Source organism: Lytechinus variegatus, chromosome 1 (genome assembly GCF_018143015.1).
Source record: "Lytechinus variegatus isolate NC3 chromosome 1, Lvar_3.0, whole genome shotgun sequence".
Classification (NCBI taxonomy): Eukaryota; Metazoa; Echinodermata; class Echinoidea; order Temnopleuroida; family Toxopneustidae; genus Lytechinus; species Lytechinus variegatus.
In genome coordinates this window covers 61592525-61612848 of record NC_054740.1, presented here as the reverse complement: position 1 = coordinate 61612848, position 20324 = coordinate 61592525, and the positions used below count along the sequence as shown (strand labels likewise).

Genomic DNA, 20324 nt, shown 5'->3' with positions numbered 1-20324 from the left:
TTTGCAAAATAACCTGTCATAAAAATGTATGGATTGGATGAAGGATATAATCTTCACTGATAACACAATAATCGCTTGATTACATTATTATTGCTCAATTATATCATGATTCATACATTATTTCCTGGAATATCCCATTAATAAAATTGGAGATGAGCTTTAAGCTCATTAGTGCACCCACGAGACCAGACCTGCCAACCTCTGGAAATGAAAAATTGTATTCTGTGATAAAAAAACAAGATGTATTTTTCCACAGAAAATTGTATTTAATAATAAAATGCGTGGCGCGAGCGCTCATCGCGGCGCTCAAGCTGCATGCAAGCTAAAATGCGCACCCCTCTTGCGGATAAAAAAAATTGAAAAATGTGTATATCTCACCTCGGTTTTCATAAACGATAGAAAAAAAAAGTTACCAGAAATTAAATTGATCCAATAACCATATTTGTGTTTACAAGTTTTATGAAATAGAGAAATATAGAGATTAGTCAGGCAGCATATGTCATGATTTACCGGCTACTTCGACAAATTGGCTAAGTCTGATTTTTCACTTTTATGTGATTGGTGACATCACAAGGAACAACTTTCAACTTGGTGACAAATTTCTAATGGTCACCATGTGAGGGGTCAAAATGTGGTCAATAGGGGTCAATTTTTGGAATTGCCCTGATTGTGTCGAGTTATACATCGAATTGTTTGTCTGGTTATACTGAACAAAAAAGTGTACACAATCATATACTCTTGACCTCCCGTTAAAAAGTTATGACCGGAAATAGCAAAAGGTCAACGAACTTTCGTTGCATTGTATATATGGCAAATTACACTGAAGGTGTTAAGAAAGCTATTTTCCGGGGGGTTTGGGGTTTGTGCATGTTTGTACTTTTTTTATTTTGGATTTTAATAAGTTCACCTTCAGAGGTCCTTATCAAGAAGATATTAGGGTCAAGACAAGGTCAGGGAAAGGTCAAAGGTCAACATGTAGCTAAAATACACTAAAAGCGACTAGAATCCTAGAAGTCTAATTTTTCGTGGGTTCTTTATTTTGAGAAGTCTGTATCTAAACATTTAATATATTAAGGGGCTATAGGAGGTTTGGATTGAGGATGATTATGATAAGTTGGGCTCCAATTGCTCCTTAATTAATTCAAATGTGTGACTGATATATTATTTCTGACAAAGAGGCCGCACATCATGCAGGCATGCGTATTGTCATGTATGTCAATTATGCTGATGTGATATATTCTGACCATTTCGATCTCTGGAGTCAAGAAGGACTACACATTTCTGGTGCTGTGCTGTTCTGAGCTAATCATCGGGGCCGTTTTGCATAATTGTAAAGAGAAATTTATAGATTTCGCGCATACTTTTGGTCAATTATTATGTATCTTTCAGTAAAGAAAAATGCAATTTTTCACAATTTCTGGGGGCAGCTGCCATCCCCGCCCGCTGCGGAGACTCTGCGGTATGGCCGTGGTTTACTTCAATGACATTTGTGATTATTCTTTCTGGCAACATCCAGGTAGTTCACCAAGTAGGAAAAAACACGACAAAAGAAAAATCAGCATCTATGCATATCACTATCGTGAGAACAGGTATTAAGTTTAGATTCACGTTGTATGCTCTGGAAAAAAACTTGATAAACACTTGATAAAATAGTAGGCCTAAAGCCGTGTTAATGACAGCACAATCAGAAATATTGTGCAGTCTTTTTTGGCTCCAGAAATCGAGTAATGGTCAGAATACATCATCAGCATAATGGACATGACTAACGACTACAATGAGCATGCCTGCAAAATGTTGCCTCTTAGAAATAATATAACCGTCACTCGTTCCAATTAATCAAGGAACAATTGGAGCCCAACTTATCGTATCATCCTCAATCCTAACCTCATTATCTTATTCGTAAGTTAAATTGAATAAGATGTTAGGCATCTTTCTTTGGAGTTGGGAGCACTGATCAATCGATGTGTTTATTAGCAAAGTATTACACATTATACCCCAGGACATTACAATATTTTCTGTTGATTAAAATATTCTGTACAAAGCAAATGGATGAAATGTTTCTTTACATATCAAAGACCGGTAAATTGGAAATGAAAAGAACTTGAATTGAATTCCTAAATCAAGAAACTCGGAAAGAGCTGGTTGCACTTATAACATCATGAAGATGATACGATTTTCATAGGTTTTGTCAAGTCGTTTCAAGGTATTCCTGCAATAAACCATAATACCACACTAAACTATTCGACGTATATCACTGTTCATCTATTTTGTTCCTAAATGAGCACATTTAACCCCCTTTTTACCTAATGGATGATGTCTTCTTAGAGACTTTTCAAAATGAAGAACCTACTTCTAAGATTCAAACCGCTTTTAGTGTATTTTGGATACCAATGAAAATTTGTTGACCTTTTGACCTTTCCCTGACCTTGTCTTGACCCTTAATATCTTCTGGATAATGACCTCTGAAGATGAACTTATTAAAATAAAAATAAAAAAGTACACACATGCAAAAAAGAAAAAAAAACACACGAAAACATTAGCTTTTTATCACCTTCAGTGTAATTTGCCATATAATATACAATGTAACGAAAGTTCGTTGACCTCTTGACATTTCCGGTCATAACTTTTTAATGGGAGGTCAAGAGTATATGATTGTGTACACTTTTTTGTTCAGTATAACCAGACAAACAATTTGATGTATGACTCAATACAACCGGGGCAATTCCAAGAATTTACCCCTATTGACCCCATTTTGACCCCTCACATGGTCAAGATGACCATTAGAAATTTGTCACCAAGTTGAAAGTTGTTCCTTGTGATGTCACCAATCACATAAAAGTGAAAAATCAGACTTAGCCAATTTTTCGAAGTAGATGACATATGCTGCCTGACTAGATGACTTTTCTCAATAAATTACGATTTAAAAAAAAAAAAACTAAAAAAAATCTATATATAAACCATGTCATAACTTACAGCAGCAATGGAAGGTTTTTTATCATCACCGGCGGGTGGATGAGTGACGTCTGCTCCGAGGAAGATCACCGGCTCAGCAAACACACGAGGTCTGAAAAATACATGTACAAATATCTAAAAACAATTAATTCTGTTTATATAATAATAAAACTAATAATAATAGTTGGATTTATAATGTGCTTTTGCCTGAGGATACAAAGCGCTGCTATGATTACCCCGGTTTTAGCTCGAGCTACCATCAACGGTGCTCAGTTAATGCAAGGAATTAATCCTGCTGGGTTCCCATTCACCTCACCTGGGTCGAGTGCAGCACAGTGTGGTTAAATTTCTTGCTGAAGGAAAACACGGTATGACTAGGATTTGAACCCAACACCCTCTGATTCAAAGGCGAGAGTCAGAGCCACTAGACCCTGATGCACCAAAATGTATGAACATGTATGTGACAAGAATATTATCAAGTTTATTGACTAAATTTTTTTTTTTAATTTTCAGCATCATGTTCCAATGCCAATTCCATGTTATTCAGCATTCTAAACATCAATTCTGTATTCTTTAATGACCTGTACAAAATGCAATAATTGTACATAGTGAAGATATGATTAAAAAATGTTCACATGCACATAAAGCTCAGTATACAAATGTTACACACTTGAGAATTAACTAGTTTATTAGGATTCTGCTCTGATTTTTACAATTTTTCATTTTGTTCTCTGCCTGAAAAAAAGTCTTTTTCTTTGAAATTCATTGAATTTTGTGAAATTTCTCAATTTTCTGTCTCGCTGAAATCTCAGTTTTCTAGGTAACACCTACCTTATATTGGGAACCAGAATGTTATTGATACCACCCAGTTTGACGTTGATCTTGAGACAGAGATTGGAGAGGGTTTGTGCCGTGGTTCTGTTCACATTCTTAACTTGTACACACTGTGTTGCTATACCCAACAGAGTGTCACCGACTCTCTTCACTTCGGCTGTGGATATGAACAAAGTTTGGATCATTAAACATTTGGTGATTATTTCAGAGTTGTAATTTTGATTCAACCATTACCATCATCAGCAGCATCAAATCACCATCAACAGATCACCATAATCAATAATAAACACATCTTCTATCATCATAATAATAATAAAGAATAATAATTCCTTCTTATTAAGCGCTTTTTCAAAAGTTACAAAGCGCTGTACAAATGACAAAACTAATACAATCGGTAAAAACTTAAAACAAAACTACACAAAATGAAACACTATTGCAATATATTAAACACGTTAAAACAAATGAGATTTAAGCATCTTCTTAAACACATCAGTAGAAGAACATTGTCTAAGTTTATGGGGCAATCTATTCCAATATTTGGGGGCAAACACAGCAAATGACCTATCACCTACTAATTTGAATGTCCGGGGGATGTGAAGAGGGATATGTGATGATGACTGAGTGTTGTACATTGATTGGCGAACTGTTAGAAGGAGGTTTGACAGGTATGATGGAGCTTGATCATCATCATCATCAACTCAATTGTAAGGGGTACTTAAACTCACCATAGACGGGTGTTTTACCAGGCAGCACAACAACAATTAGCTGCAGTCCTTTGTACGTTGACTTGAGATGTCTGAACATGGGTTCCACCTGATCAGCTCCAACAGCATACTTGCAGAAGCACGGCTGCCCCATGATGGGCATTCCTGCATCGTTGGAGATCTTCTGCAGTTGTGCCGTGAATGTCCTGTTAATGGATAATGATAATATGAACATTTGTAATGCACAGGTATTCATCATAAATAGATGCTCATGGCGCAAAAATATAATATATATAAATGGTTCAGGAGTGTTTAGTTAACTTCATGTGCCATTTCTATATGAATAAAATCAGTGAAAAGTTGTCCAATGAAAGCCTATGTTATTAAGGTGAATTGTCATAAAGCAAGTATAAATCTCAAACTTTAAAACTTGCATGAATGTGATTATTTTTAGTATCACCACCATCTTTTTCAGCAAAAGAAGTAGCAGTACCGCCATCAATATTGAGAGAAATATAATGGGCATATCATCAGGATTATCATCTTTATCAGCATTATCATCATCATTACCATAATCATCATCACCATCATCATCATCATCATCAACACCAACACCACCACCACCATCATCATCAGCATCGTCCACATCAACAACATCATCATTACGATCAACATCATCACCATCATCACTATCTTCACCAGCACCACCACCACCATCATCATCATCACCACCACCGTCACGAACATCAGAAGCAGCAACACCATCTTCTTCATCACTGCCACCATCATCACCATTAATGACATTATCATTATCCCCACCTACCACCAACCGAATCGTCATAACTATCATCATCATCAAGGCCACACTATATTGTAGGTCTCACCTGAGAGCTTCTTCCCTACACTGGTGCTGCGGTGCAAAGCAGGCAATGGCCCAGACACGGATCTCAACCCCTGTATGGAACTGCTTTCCTCTCATATCCCATACCCCCTGGGCGGGGATCGCCTGTGTCTTGTTTTGCTGCGACATCAATAGACATAAAACACACCAAGCACAATAATTCTGATCTTTACCAATGTGCAGTATTTGGAATGGTGAATTGTGGTACATTTCCTTTGGCAGGGTTTGTCTTAGGAAATCTTTGTTATTAAAATGCAAAGCAACTCTATAAAAATAATCAACCTTTGTATTCCTCCAAACTCTATTTCTAGCCATTATAATGTGCTTTAAGAACTGCCCAATTAATAATGATTTGAGAGCATGATGATTTTTTTTTATAAGATTATCTTCATTTGCTGAATAAATGATAGTAAAAATAACAAAAATCTTTAGGTTGCAACTGGAATATTCTTCAAATATCATTATCTTCTTCAACAAAACCTCCACTTGGGAATTTTTTTCCAACCGGTTTGAAAGAACATATTCTGACTTGTGTGGAATTTTCAAATAAAACATGTGTTATATAGTTACCTTCCCACCATATTGGATCTTCGGGGCTGGTAAAACTCTGCCTTCTATGGTAACCATGTCATTACTTATACTTAGGCCAAACTGTCGTACATAGCGATCGTTGTTGAAGTTGGCTTTATGCACCTACAGAGGGGGAATAAAAAATAACACTCAAACTTCAAAAGAACTGAAAAGTTAACAGGACAGCACTAAATCTTATCAGGGTTTCGCTGCACATGGCACTTGAAATTCCAATGGTGTAATGACTAACATTAATAAATCATTAAAGTGGGGAACAAATAGTTTATTATAATTGAATACAAAAACATAAGTCAAGATTTATCATTCATAGTTCATCCAAACTCACACAGAGGTAGCAGGTTGAACCATCATGTCCAAACTGTGTGGGACAGAATAAGTTTATATGCCACTGTACATCTAATGACAACAATCGTTGCTGTTGAGATTCTATCCACTTACCAAATTTTTGATCTCCTTCTCACGATCTGGAGCAGACCTTGCGGTGGCCTACGAGGAAATAAAAGGGTACAATAGTTCAAATAATCAAAAAACACAAAATTATAAGACAATATTCTGTACATTCTATCCGGAAAAGGACTTACTGCACAATGTTTATTTAGGGGAGTTTTTAACTCTTCATGCGTTCACCTGTAAACCCCCTGTGTGTTGCATTATTTTAGCAGTGATCCCCTCTCATTCACATTCGTGCCATAAGTCACAGACTCCTAACAATAAACCTGGCCATAGTATTGTTTGTGAGGAGGGTTTTATTGATTTTCTCCTCTCCTTTTTCAATGAACTTCTGGCTGTGATCAGGATGTATTGATTTTGGGGGATAACTCAACAATTCTGTAGTTTGTAAACTGCGATAATCCGTCGAACGCTAAATTAATGTCGCACACATTATCGATCGATCGGTACACATACACAGTATACAAAATCGCCAGGCTATACATTGTAGCGAGGCAGGCGCTGGGGCATGCAATTGTTCGAAAAACAATGGGACAGGGGACATCTATGGGAAATGTGTGGTTGTGCAAAAATGCGAACGAAACACGCCTACGGATGTGCAATAATGCGAACGTAACGCAGGAAGAGTTAAAGAAACATTTCTGCTCTTATTCTCACTGAGAATGATGCTCTCAGTCAATCAGATACTAGGATTTGAGAAACATGTCGGTGAATATTAGTTTCAAATGGTTTCATGAAACCCTCCTCATACCTTGATCATTGTAGAGGTCTGCATATCCGTCAATTTCTTGATACAGCGCTGCCCAGCAACGATGTTGCAAACCTGTCCACAGAATAAGAAATATATACATTTATAACTTCAAAAAGCTAAAAGAAAACAGTAAACAACTGATTCATAAGAAAGTCTTTGAAATCAAGGTTAATATTAACCGTATCATCATATATTTATATCTGGTACATTTACAGGAACCTGAATCATGAAATTCTAGCTGAAAAACAAAATTTTGCATTAATGACACAAACACAAATAAGCACATGTGGGACAGTGTATTACCATTGCTAGAAAAGAGACTCGACATCTGTCTGGAAAAATGCCATGCCTTTTTTGTTCATTTCTCAGCAATTACACAATCATTTCACAGCCATTTGGCACATATTTTTTTCATTCATAAAAACAAACGCTTGAGTTACCATATCATAGGATTCTATTTGAACTCATTTTCAGACCGTTTACCTCAATTAGCATTTATCCTTATGACTCAGAAGTATAAAAAAAATTTGGTTTACGCATACATGTATGCATTCTAAGTAAACAAATTAGCAGGATGTGACATACCTCTAGAGGTAGGTAGGTGTGACGCTGCTCCTGTCCAACCTGCAGACAGGGGAGATGAGGGTATCTGAAAATAATAATAAAAAAGAAATACAAATAATGGATGACTTTATGCAGACAGGGGAGATGAGGGTATCTAAAAGTGAAAAATTATGTATATCAATAAAACAATAATAAATAAGTGCTTGCAGATAGAGGGATTAAGGCATTATGCAACCTGCCTCATAAAAAAAGATGACCACTATTGAATGATAGTGTCAATATTATCCCAAGTTCCTAAATTCCTAAGCAATATTAATTGCCATCATTACGCGAATTCTGTGTTTAAAAAATACCCCACCAGCTTATAACACAGGAACTCCATTGCCTTGCGTGTTGTGTCAATGGGAGCTCAGGTGGGGTATTTGAAACCCCAATTTCAGATTTTGGGAGAGCTCTCATTTAAACTGGGGTGGGGTTCATCTGACTGCTGATAATGCCTTGCATGTTAGTCAATGGGATCTCAAGTGGGGTATTGACACCCCAATTTCAGTTTTTGGGAAAGTTGCATTTCTCGCGTTTAAACTGGGGTGGGGTCGATTTAGTGACTGCTGCTGCTGATAAGAGCCGATAACACCGATGCCTGCCACCACAACAGGCTGATGAACAGCATGGAGTGGGATTGCAGCTGTCCTTGTTACGTAATAGTATAAACAAACTCTTCAGAGCTTCCTGGCTGACATTAATCTTGAAAGAATGAATTTGTATTCTATTTGTTTTAGGACATTAGCATTATCTAAAAACGATTCGGAATTTAGATGAAGATCAACATGAAATTTTGAACGATGCAAAATGACCCACAATTGCCGAAATAACAATAAGTTTTAAAAAAATCACCCTCTCTCTCTCTTGCTCTCTCTCTCTCTCTGCCAGGCCTTATGAAGTTCACTTCTCCTTGGGGGAAGGTGGATTATCTGGGAGAGTGCGTGGTTGTTTACTTAAGGATAACCATTCCTTGTTGATATCGGGGATGGGGGGGGCGAGTGAAAGTAGCTTGGAATTTGAAATTGGGGTGTCAGATGAGATCCATTTTTAAACACAAATTTACGTAATGATGAGCAGATTGTATGTGCACGCAGCAGACATGCACGTATCCATATGACCCTGTAATTGCATTGTCTATCTTGATCCAGTGTCTACCTGGTTCTCATCATCCTTCCCACAACTAATTACCACAAAAGATGATTGAAAATTGATTTTCAATGTTGAAATTCGTTTTCTTCCGCCAATGGGGAGAATTACATGTACCTGCAAAAACTCATAAATGATATAAATTTGCCAGTAAAAGGGCTTTAAAGCTTAACTGGAAAATGCAATGTAGGCCAGGTCATATAGCCAGCTGGCAATATGGCAGATCACACAACATGAAAAGAAATCATTAGGTTCTTCTCTGAAAATAATAAATGACTGAATTTTCCTGGCATCACATCTCAATTTGCTCCACATTTTTGAAAGACTGCTATGCATGAAGTCTTTTGTAGCATTGTTTTACATAGAACTGTACATTAGTTAGTTCAGAGCTTTTCTCGTATGACAAAAAAATGTTATTCAAATTTGTAATGCAAAATTATTCCCTGTGAAGAAAGACAGACTGAAGATTTCAGAAAGATCCATAACCCACCAAATAAAGGACAAGATATAATAATAATAATAGCTGTATTTATAAAAAGCTTTTTGCCTGAGGATACAAAGCGCTGCTATTATTACCCCAGCTTTAGCTCGAGCTACCATCACCGGTGCTCAGTGCATGCAAGGAATTAATCCTGCCGGGTACCCATTCACATCACCTGGGTCGAGTGCAGCACAGTGTGGATAAATTTCTTGCTGAAGGAAAACACGCCATGGTTAGGATTCGAACCCACGACCCTCTGTCTGAAAGGCGTGAGTCAGAACCACAAGACCAGGACGCGACCAAAAATATGACAAGATATGACAAATATGAATGACTTACTGCAATATTCTATTATGTCTTTCTTTGAAGTATTTGGCTACTGTACACTCCACAGTTTGGCCATTCTCCAACTGCCATGGGAATCTGTGTAAACAAAACAATAATTTAAGGTGTTAAATGAAAGTAAATAATTTTTAACAAAATTTTCAATAATAATTTATAAGATTTCACATTATAATTTCATTTCATGACAGACAGTATAAAGCATAACATTTCCAGGCAAAATGCTAATCTTCAAATGCCCTCACATTATAGTACAGTGAAAGCTCTCTGAAAAGTACTGACCGAATGTTTATGCCAGATTTGTGTATGCTTCCATACACTTGTCTTTGTTGCGTGGCTCTCGAATCACATAACCGAGTGTCATGAATTTGGTCTTGCACAAGACCTGAAAGAAAACAATGTAGGGGTGGCAGGGGCTGATTGAGCCCCCCCCCCCGGCTATAGGGTTAATACTTACGTTTGTGTTTGAGCTGGTCTCTTGGTCACATTGCACACTCTATATTTCCGCCTCATGTTTCCACAGTGCGTTATTTCAATTTTAAGACCTGCAAGATAAATGACATATTTGTTTATTTGTGTAATAAGTCCTCTCTTTAATATGTGACAATTCTATGTTAAATTAAATCAAACTTATCCATACCTCCTACATGTAGTACTGTACAATCAATATTTGATTTTTGTATCAAACTATAAATTAGACTATTATAGTGTCATCTAGGCAAACTAAAGCTATATGGATTAGAAAAACACTTATGCTTCAAAGTCAATAACTACATGTAAAAATCAGCCCTTGATAATGTTTTCATAATTAAGTATGATCATTTAACATCTGTTAAACTTTAGCTTCACACATTCTTTTGAAACTATCAAATCATACTAATTGCTATTTCATTCTTCATTTGTCTTCATGAACCTATATCAATTTTCATACTTCCAAAGGATGAAATTCCTGGGAAAACAATTTGATTTGTTAATTTTGTGTTAATTCATTGATCATTTATATCCTCACCTTTGATTTCTTTTGTGAACTTTACCCTCTGTGAGTCTGATAGAGGGCGCCGTTGATCAGAGATATTCTGAATATCCAAAACCTCACACAAGAAGTCGATCACTGACTGGGCATTGTAAAATGCAGTCGCCGACACTGTATTGAAAATGGAGGTATGGAAATATACAATTAACTTCCTTATTTTGCTGTCTAAAAAAATGTGATAAAAAAAAATATGCACAGATCATGAAGATATTGAAAGATTACATATTTTACATGCCAAAACATTAATATTATACTCAAAAGTACAATTGAAGAAGAAACAATATCATATTTGCAAAACTGTCAATAACATAAATAGGGAACATGAATGTTAAAGGAAATGTAAAAATAAGGGCATTTGTAAATTTTCAAAACAGTAAAATGGGCATATTTTAAAATGGGACACAAGATCCTACATTGTAAAGAATGATATCATGTAGGACTGATACTGATACATGAAGTTGACAAGTATGCAATGTGCCCATGCTTTTTACAGTTTTCACAGACCTGAAGTAAAGCTCCATATCTTTATGACACAGGACAGCCAATTAACCATGTGAGAGAAAATACTGGATTGAATTCATTTCCACATCTTCATTAAAACCATATACAAAACCTACACTTCTTTTGAAGGTGATATACCGATACTGGTCAAATACATGTAGCTCTAAAGAAAATTCAAAAGTCTATGCAACGTCTTTTCGCAAGAATCCCCTTATAGAGATGCTATGATTTTTTCATAGGAGCTTTCCTGCGATCCCCATTGTATTGTCTATTGTGACTGTGATGATTGGTAAAAATGTCAAGCTGCTTGCAGGGTTCCCGCAAGAACGACGTGGCTCGGAGTTTTAACAAGCTGCCTGAATGAATGTAACATTCACGTACCATCTATATTTAGCATCATTTTCCACATGGAGGGCCTGACACTCTGATGGAAACCAAACCACACCTCTCTACCGCCTCCGAGGGGGTGAAAGTATTCCTCCGGGGGTGAGAAAAAAGACCGCCCTACTGGAGTATACCTGCATAAGATTAGAAAAGTGTTGTAAAGAAATAAGAAAAGCCCACTCAGATTCTATATCTACTCTTTTATATCGGGGTAATAATAGCCTTAATCGATAAGCTGGCCAGCTGTGTTGTTTTATGATTTCTTCTCATTTGTTGAAATGTCTGTCTTAACTTCACATTGTTTACTTTTCATATGTTTGTTATATTGTATAGATGTTGTAGGTCCTCCAAGGAGAACAGTACATGTATATCAATTACTGATGGAGCCACTTACTAAAATAACACTAATAACTCAATAAATAATAAAGCTATATGATTATGAATAAAATGTATTACAGGTTCCAGCTTATTTGTAATTTTCTGAAGTTAGGGTGCTAGTACAATGTATATGTACATCGTACCAACACCCCTATATTAGAAAATTACCAGTGAGCTGGAATCTGTAATACATTTTATTTATAATCTATTGACATTATGGGCTGTCGAACATACTGGTCCATATTCTGAAGTTCATTTTAACTTTAATAGACCAGGGTCTAAGTACTCTGTTTTGACATTATGGGAAGCCAAGAATGGAAGAATTATAGAATTTTGGCTTGTATTCTCAAAACAGGTTCCAATTGTACTATGATTCAAAACCATGAATTATGCAGATTTCTCATATTATTGCGCTTCCCTTTTTAGCGCACTTTTCAAAAAGCACACACTTAATTGGATTTTTCTTGTTAAAGGGAATGAGATAAGCGTAATTATGTATGAAAATCTCCATAGTTCATGGTTTTGTACAGGCATTTATTATGTTTTTTTCATGTTTACCATGTTCTTTTCCCATGCTTTCTGTGTGGAGCATCCTTTATCTCTCACTTTAGAGCACCAAGTGACTTTTCACCCTTCCCTCAGCAACAAATGGTATACCCCACTGTACTCTACATTCACCACACAGTAGGGCCTATTCCATTCAGGAGCAGAGGGGGTGTCTTACCTCATTGATGGGAGATGTCTCATGATAACATCCAACGCCTGTATTGCATCGTACGGCATGTGTTCTATCTCTCCCTTCAGTGCAGATTCCAGTAGGGACAAGCTCACTTTCCCCACATACCGGATTTGAGTCTTGAACACCCTGTCCTTCCCCTCGCCAGGCAATGTAGCTTCAAGTTCAACCTGTAGAGGGCGACATTGCGCTTCATGTCACTAACTATTACAGACAACAGTAATTTCAATCAGAAAAGGCCTAGTAACCTAAAAATCATAACATTATCTATCGATTATCATATTAAAAGTTCAATTTTCATATTTTAAACATATTTTTCAAATTTTCTATTCATTTACAGGAAGAAAAGATTGTTAAAATTAGCATCCAAGTATTTTCTAATAGAGTTTAATTTCGACATGTCTCAAAAATTAGATGTATAATTCTTGCAATAAATTCATTTTGGGAAGAGAAAATAGGATTAATATAAATATAGAGACAAAGATAGAGCAAAGATGATAACTGACATCAAAGCATGAAATATGATAATCCTCCTATCTAAAATGATACCAAAGAATATTTCATACAAATCAAAACCTGAACAAGTAAGAATAAGTTTAAAAAGAAAAATAAACACACCCTTTCATTTTCTAGAGGTAGCTGTTCCTTGCAGTACATGTTTCTTCTGCCGTCGAACACTGGAAGATTGTTTTGGAAGTATCTAGCCTTGTATGCAGTCACCAGCGTGTCGATCACATCCCTGTAGCAACAAAAGTAAATCAAGAGTGATTGTAGCTGGGCTGATAAAAATTTGACAATGTAGAGGGCAGCTTAGAAAAAGCTGTATTTTAGCAACATGGTAATGTTGGTTATCTTATATTGTGTGAAAACATTCTCCGGATACGTGTCAAGGACACTTTCTAGGCAGAAGAAGGCTGCGACCGATGTTATCACAAAATCAAGCTTATTCTGAGCTGTCATCAAAATATTTTGATTTTTCAGATACAAGGTTTTAACAGCATTCTAGACAATTGTGATCTCCAAACCAGCAGCTCTGTAAGTAGCTAAAATAATCATTTGGTCTTCAAACAGTAAAATGAAATCAGCTTAATAATTAAAGAGTAATTCTTTATTTTTACTGTCAAAATTCTAAATTGTAAAGTTTAATAAAAGACGAGATACAACTCATACAAGAGTTTCTTTGACACATTTTTCTGGACTGCTTGAAATTTTCACACATATTAAACAGTGAATACATCTCATGCTTGAAAAAACTAAAACTTCAAACACTGTATTTTCCTTGTTTTTTGAAGCTCTCAATGAAATTTGTGTTAAGCTTTGTGTTACGGGACCCTGTTTTGGGAAAAATTAAATACAATCATTGCATTGATTTTGAAGTTCTTCAAGATCTTTCATAACAAATTCACAAAGTTCAATTTGTATCAAAATCTACTCTGGCAGAGCTGCCAACAAAGCTGCCAACCTGAACAAGAACATTTCAATATTTTGAAAGGTGAAAAAAGTGAAAATCAGTATTTTGATGAGGAAATCATTATTTTCAAAGAAATACCAAAGGATAACTTATTGTTATAACCAAAATGAAATCTGTATTTGCATGAGACCATCAGTATTCTTCAAATTTTTAAGTACTAATTACTGAAAACCAGTACTAGTTTGCAGCTCTGAATAAATAAGCTAAAAAGTTTGACTCACTTCTCAAAAGCAGATATTAATGTTGGTATAACTTTCAATATACATGTATATCATGAAGAAAGACAGAGCTAAAAGATTGCTTACCTATTGACCCTACGAGGGCATTTATCAGGCGTGATGGTGACATCGTAGTGAAAGATCTCAATTGACGGGATCTTGACCTGGAAGTGGTTAGCCCTCAGCACGATGGGACGCCCGTCCTCTCCGAACCCAGGCCTGGATGGCAGGGCCACCAGGTCCGAACGGGGAGCTTGCGGGCCCCCTGCAGGAGCAGGCGGGGCAGGTGCACCGGGTGGGCCTGCAGGGATGGGCGGGAGGGTGGTCTGCTGGGGTTGGATAGGTGCGGGGATGGCCGTCTGACGAGGGGGTTGGCCCGTCTGAGGCCGCTGGATAGGTGCCTGGGGGAACTGTGGCGGCACTCCTGTTTATAAAGATTATAAACAAAGATTATAGATAAAATATTTAATAATATAACCCTGAGTATATTGACTTTATAGGTCCATTAGGCCTATAATATGATTAGGGATAAACTGTAGTGTATCCCTAAACTGGCTTCATGTATAATACAGATTTTTAAAAAAGTAGCATTCAACTTGGGTGAGGTGATTTTTGCTGTTATTATTTTCTAAAAAGTTTTCATATTGTTCAGATAACGACACGAGGATTCATATATGATGGTCATTGTTCATAAGAAATATGAAAATGATTTTATTTGATTTGATTTATTCCACATTCCAATAACAAAAATAAATTTTGCTCAGCATAACATAACAATAAGCAAATGACATAATGAATAACTTATGCATACATATACATTCGAACAATCTAATTCAAATATATTTATACCTGAAATATATTTAAACCCTACCAATAGGCCCGGCAAACCAACATGGCTCAACATGGGCCACTGGGTAAAACTAATCAATGAACGATTGAGCATACTGAGAGAGATTTCATTCAAATATCTTTAAATTCATTCATCAATTCTAATTGTCTATTCTCTACCAACTCTATAATCATTCAAAGTTGTCAAAATACTTAATAAGATATCAAAATCTAATTTCATTCATAAATCCATTTATTTATTAACAAATTTATTCAAATAATTGATAATCTACATGTATGTATTCAAGCAAAGCAAAGGTTTTCTTTGCTATCAAATAATACAAAGTAGCCCCCCTCAAAAAATAATAATAAAATAAATATGTCCTGCAATAAGGACATCTCCATCAGTTTACGATGTATTTGGGATGAATTATGAGGACTGTGGATATGGGGTTTTCATAGGCATGTACGTTAAACCTCGCAAGACATCAAAATAAATCTGCGCCTCTAAAACCCTACATCTAAATAATAATAAACATATTGTCCAATACTGAAATCAATATTGATCAATGCTGAAAGATAATGACTTTAAAAATCTGTTACATGTATGTTGCCCTCATAAGCCCAAAATCTGAAAGCTTGGTCAGTCAGTACCGTGGATTTTTATTTCATACCTTCACTGCTATGCCGTCACATAAAGAAAATCAAGTATGGTATGATTGATTTATGCAGTAAAAATTCAAAACACATCTATTAAGTGCTTTCTAAAGCCATAGAGAAGAAACTTGAGCAAATTCTTTGCCCAAATCTGACATTTTCTCACAAACATATTGCAATAGCATTCAGTAATGTCACTTATTATTTAAACCTGATTTTTCAAAAAGCCTGAAAATCACTGATTGAGAATGACCCCTTTCCACCATCAAAAAGTGTCTTCTATGGCAGATAATATGTTGAAAAATCTAAATTCAGATTTACTCTGAAAATGGCACCCTTGAAAATTTGAGTCTGCTAAAAGAAAAATAATAATAAAAACCATTAACGACTCAGCACATCACAAAGGGTCGAATGAGTATAACATAATTTTTTTTTTTGGGGGGGGCTAAAGATATTGGTTTCCTACCTTCATAATGGTGCACAATAGCAATAAATATCTCAACTATTTCCTTCCTCAATCAGACAAAGAACAAAGGAGATTACAAGGAACTAATTGGACACAAGTGAAAAAAACATGTACGGTACTGTAATATTCTATTAATGTATAAAGCTATGCATTGAGTACTTGTTATTAAAAATGGGCAATAAAAAATTGAACATCTGCATGCATCTCTCATGTAGATCGGGCAAGCCCTTTATTTGCATGTGAATATGTAGTCTCGTAAGAAGCAATGGTATTCTATGACCTTGGTGTCTACATGTACATATAGCTGACAATATGGGCAATTCTTATGTAAATAGTGCAATGCCATGACTATATTCATCACTCAATTGCACTCTCTTTCAAAAAATATATAATCTATTTGGTTACCATGGCAACATATCAAATGACTTTTCATTCCAAAAACTTTGCTCACAATAATATTTCTTACCTAATTCTGAGCTAATTCAATGAAAAACAATAAAATTATCAGTATAATTCTTTGTATTTTAGGGATCTAAGAAATACAAGGCCTGCTTTTAATTCAGGTTCCACCATTTCTGTTTTTCACAGAAACTTTTTCCAACCTGTAGGCCCTACTTAAAGAGAAATTCCAGTAGTTGCAGTAAACACTGATTTCATGAGAAAGTCTGTAAAACCAGGCTTAAATGTCAGTATATTATCGAGGATGAAGATCTGGTACAGTTACATAAACTGAACTTTGTGAAATCTTGAAATCTACACTGAAAAACGTTCACACTGAAGATCACCAACACAGATAGGCACACATGGGACAGTGTATTATTATTGCTGGAATAAAGACCCGACAGAAGTGACCGAATCCGCGCTTATTTTTCTTATTTCTCAGCAATTACACAGTTTCTCCCAGAATCCTTTGGCAAATATTTTTTATTCATACAAACAGACACTTGGGTGGTCATTATATTGGATTCTGTAAAAAGTCATTTTGAGATCGTTACCAAAACTGGAATTTATCTTTAATCATTGAATACTTAACTTTTCTAGACATAACACTTTCAATGTACATGTACATAAAAATATCATTAAACCATTCATATTTTCAGGGACCTAAGAAATACAAGTCCTGCTTTTACTTTTGGTTCCACCACTTTTATTTCTTGGGAAAAAACCTCTTTTCCAAAATCATGTACTTTGTTATTTTTCTAGACATTTTATATGCTTTTCCAACTTTAACATGTAATCCCAAATTATTCTTTGTTTATCAGGTATGTATTAAAAATATGAATTGTCAATGAAAACAAACAGTGGAAAAAACAGATTCAATTCCAAATAAAACTCAAATCAAACCTTTATACCTTTCAGAGTAAACACTTACATGTATTTGGATAACAGAATTTCATGTTGTTTCACAAAGCTGTTCGTAATGTTACGCATGACTGAACAACTGGAAAAAAATTGCACGTGAAGGTGCTCAGTCATCTACTGTCATAAACTTTCATTTTGCATGAGGGTCACCACTCACCAGGGTCTTGAATTTTACATTAATTATCATTAAAAAGCTCCTGACATTGTTATCACATAAACAATGAATGGGCCCTAAAATTTATCATAAAAATACAAGTCTTTGAATCTGTTCAATCTCTCCAATATACAATAATATATAGCATGCCAGTTAGAAGTCATCTGATCAGTTGGATGATATGATCAAGCTATAACAACTACTTCTAATGATAAAAAACATGAACTACAATGACATCTCAGAAAGGCAAAGGTGATATCATATTATTGAGAAACTTCAATTATAATAAGTTACAAGAATCTGTGTCAGCATAACTATTCAAGTAATTTGACACCCGTAGGCAAACGAGATCAAAACACACAGCATCACCTGAACAAAATACCTTGATTGATCACTGGTTGTACAAACGCCATGCTTTTCTTGAAAAGCATACTCCGGTTTCACCTGCAACAAGTCTTGCCAATTTTCAACATTAATGTACGATGTAGTAAGCATAACCATGCAATAATACTTCACTGGCCACATGCCAACATCACAGGTATGGCAATCATGCCAAGTACTGTAGTGGGGAAAACCCAAACAATGGAATATAAAACACGGGACTAAGGGTAATTCAGCCCCCCTTAGTGTCCAATTCGCCCCAATGAGTCGCCATGTAGCCTACATATTTGGCAAGTTACATGAATTTCGATCTGGGTTAAGTACCGTATATACAAAAAAGGAATTTTTACAATTGAACAAAAGAAGGAAAATACCCGCTTGTAGGATAGTCAATAGTTTTATGGGTAATTCTATCGAGTTGGAGCCCATTTTACAAAAAAGTATTCAAGTAGTTACATTTCATTTGATTGATCATTTATTCCATTCTCATACAATATTAATAGCTTCATACAATTATTACAAACAATGTACAAAAACTAAAATGCAAGCAGTAATACACAGCGAGTGTTCATCAAACAGTAGATTAATCATTGCAAAGGAGAACCTTTAAAAAATGCCTGAATTGGAATAAATATGAATACATGAATTTTTATGATAATTTTTCATAATTAAGATCAATTAGTTTCCATAGTGTGTCAATGTGGGGAAGTTCTCCTACGATAGTCATCCACATGTGTTTGAATATGAAATCTTAATGGATATTTAGCAGTTCGTATTATTATCATTGTTTTACTTTTACATCTTTATTATTGGCAATAGACTTTCAAGTTTAAAATTGAAAGTTGAACCGCTACAGTGGGACATTATTTTTGCTCATTTTGAGAAACAGATTTTAGTTAGACTGGTAAATTTATGTCACAAGTTACATGCCATGAAGGAATGACTGATATTAAATAGAAGAATTAATTGCTATTTGGTGTGTAACACATACATGTAGGCCTACTGTGCCAAATTCATAGAGACCATTCTCATTATGCTAAGTTTACTGGAAACTGATTCAGGAAACCAGTTTGGAAGATCGCTTTGCTATCGTTCCACTTGATCACATGAAAGTGGTTTTCAAAATCACTTCACGTAAAGCGATCTTGTTGCTAAGAAAACACTCTCAATGGGGTGACATGTTTCATGCAAAATTCAAAATCGCAGTGTAGGCATTCTACACCTTTCATGTGGAGTAGCGTGCTCTAAATGTGCAAAGATCGCTTCCTAAAGAACGTTGTGTCCTCACTTACACTAAAACCAGTTTAACAGGGCAAAGCAATATTCAAAACTACATCGCCAGGTGGTTTTCTGAACCTGGTTGGAAGATCACTTCCAAGATCGCTTCGACTGTTCTCACTACACGTTAAACTAGTTTACTAGTTTCCAGTACACTAGTTTTAGAACTTTAGATATTTAGAACGGTGTCTAGGTTGCGCAGTAGGAAAGCTGACTTGTGTTGATCAAAAAGACCAATGCCAATCATGGTTGATTGATAATAATATACCAACTATTAGCCTATTGCCTTGCCAAGCTACATGTAGATAGATAAACAAGGTCAAAAGTTGAGTGATCTGAGGCAGCATACACCTGTTCCAGATAAGATTGTACTGTGTTTCAATTTCACAGAAATTTAGAACTTACAAATAATCATACGGGACAGTAATCTTATCTAGAGAATTATATTTCTACCTTACCAAAGACTAAGGCTAAGACAAAGAAACATCATACTTGACACTTAGTACCAGAACTTGGTTCCATTAAAAGCTTACTGAAAATCGTAAAGCTAACTAATATTTGATGGAACTTTTCAATGAGTTTAATATCAGTCTCAATTAACACTGAACTCATTCTTCACAACTGTAATTTTTCAGCTACTTTTCGAAAGCGTCATAGAAGCGTTGTGACATCGCAGTTTGGACTCTTGCCTTGTAATGTATGTTTGCATCCAAATGGGC

At 35.7% G+C, this 20324-nt stretch overlaps 1 protein-coding gene across 3 annotated transcripts in view; it reads right to left on the bottom strand.

Moving 5' to 3' along the window:
- Positions 1-20324, bottom strand: part of LOC121418879 (protein argonaute-2-like) — a 32850-nt gene that overhangs the window by 9966 nt on the left and 2560 nt on the right. For 2 of the 3 annotated variants that reach the window (XM_041613072.1, XM_041613086.1), the window contains exons 2-16: positions 14567-14903; positions 13409-13529; positions 12779-12960; positions 11674-11810; positions 10768-10902; positions 10216-10303; positions 9756-9839; positions 7769-7832; positions 7184-7255; positions 6421-6468; positions 5962-6084; positions 5375-5520; positions 4512-4696; positions 3784-3943; positions 2974-3064 (exon numbers count right to left, since the gene is read on the bottom strand). In XM_041613072.1, coding sequence (XP_041469006.1) covers positions 2974-3064; positions 3784-3943; positions 4512-4696; positions 5375-5520; positions 5962-6084; positions 6421-6468; positions 7184-7255; positions 7769-7832; positions 9756-9839; positions 10216-10303; positions 10768-10902; positions 11674-11810; positions 12779-12960; positions 13409-13529; positions 14567-14903 — 1973 coding nt within the window. The remainder of the gene's footprint in view (positions 1-2973; positions 3065-3783; positions 3944-4511; positions 4697-5374; positions 5521-5961; positions 6085-6420; positions 6469-7183; positions 7256-7768; positions 7833-9755; positions 9840-10215; positions 10304-10767; positions 10903-11673; positions 11811-12778; positions 12961-13408; positions 13530-14566; positions 14904-20324) is intronic. The other variant, XM_041613080.1, reaches the window with a different exon arrangement.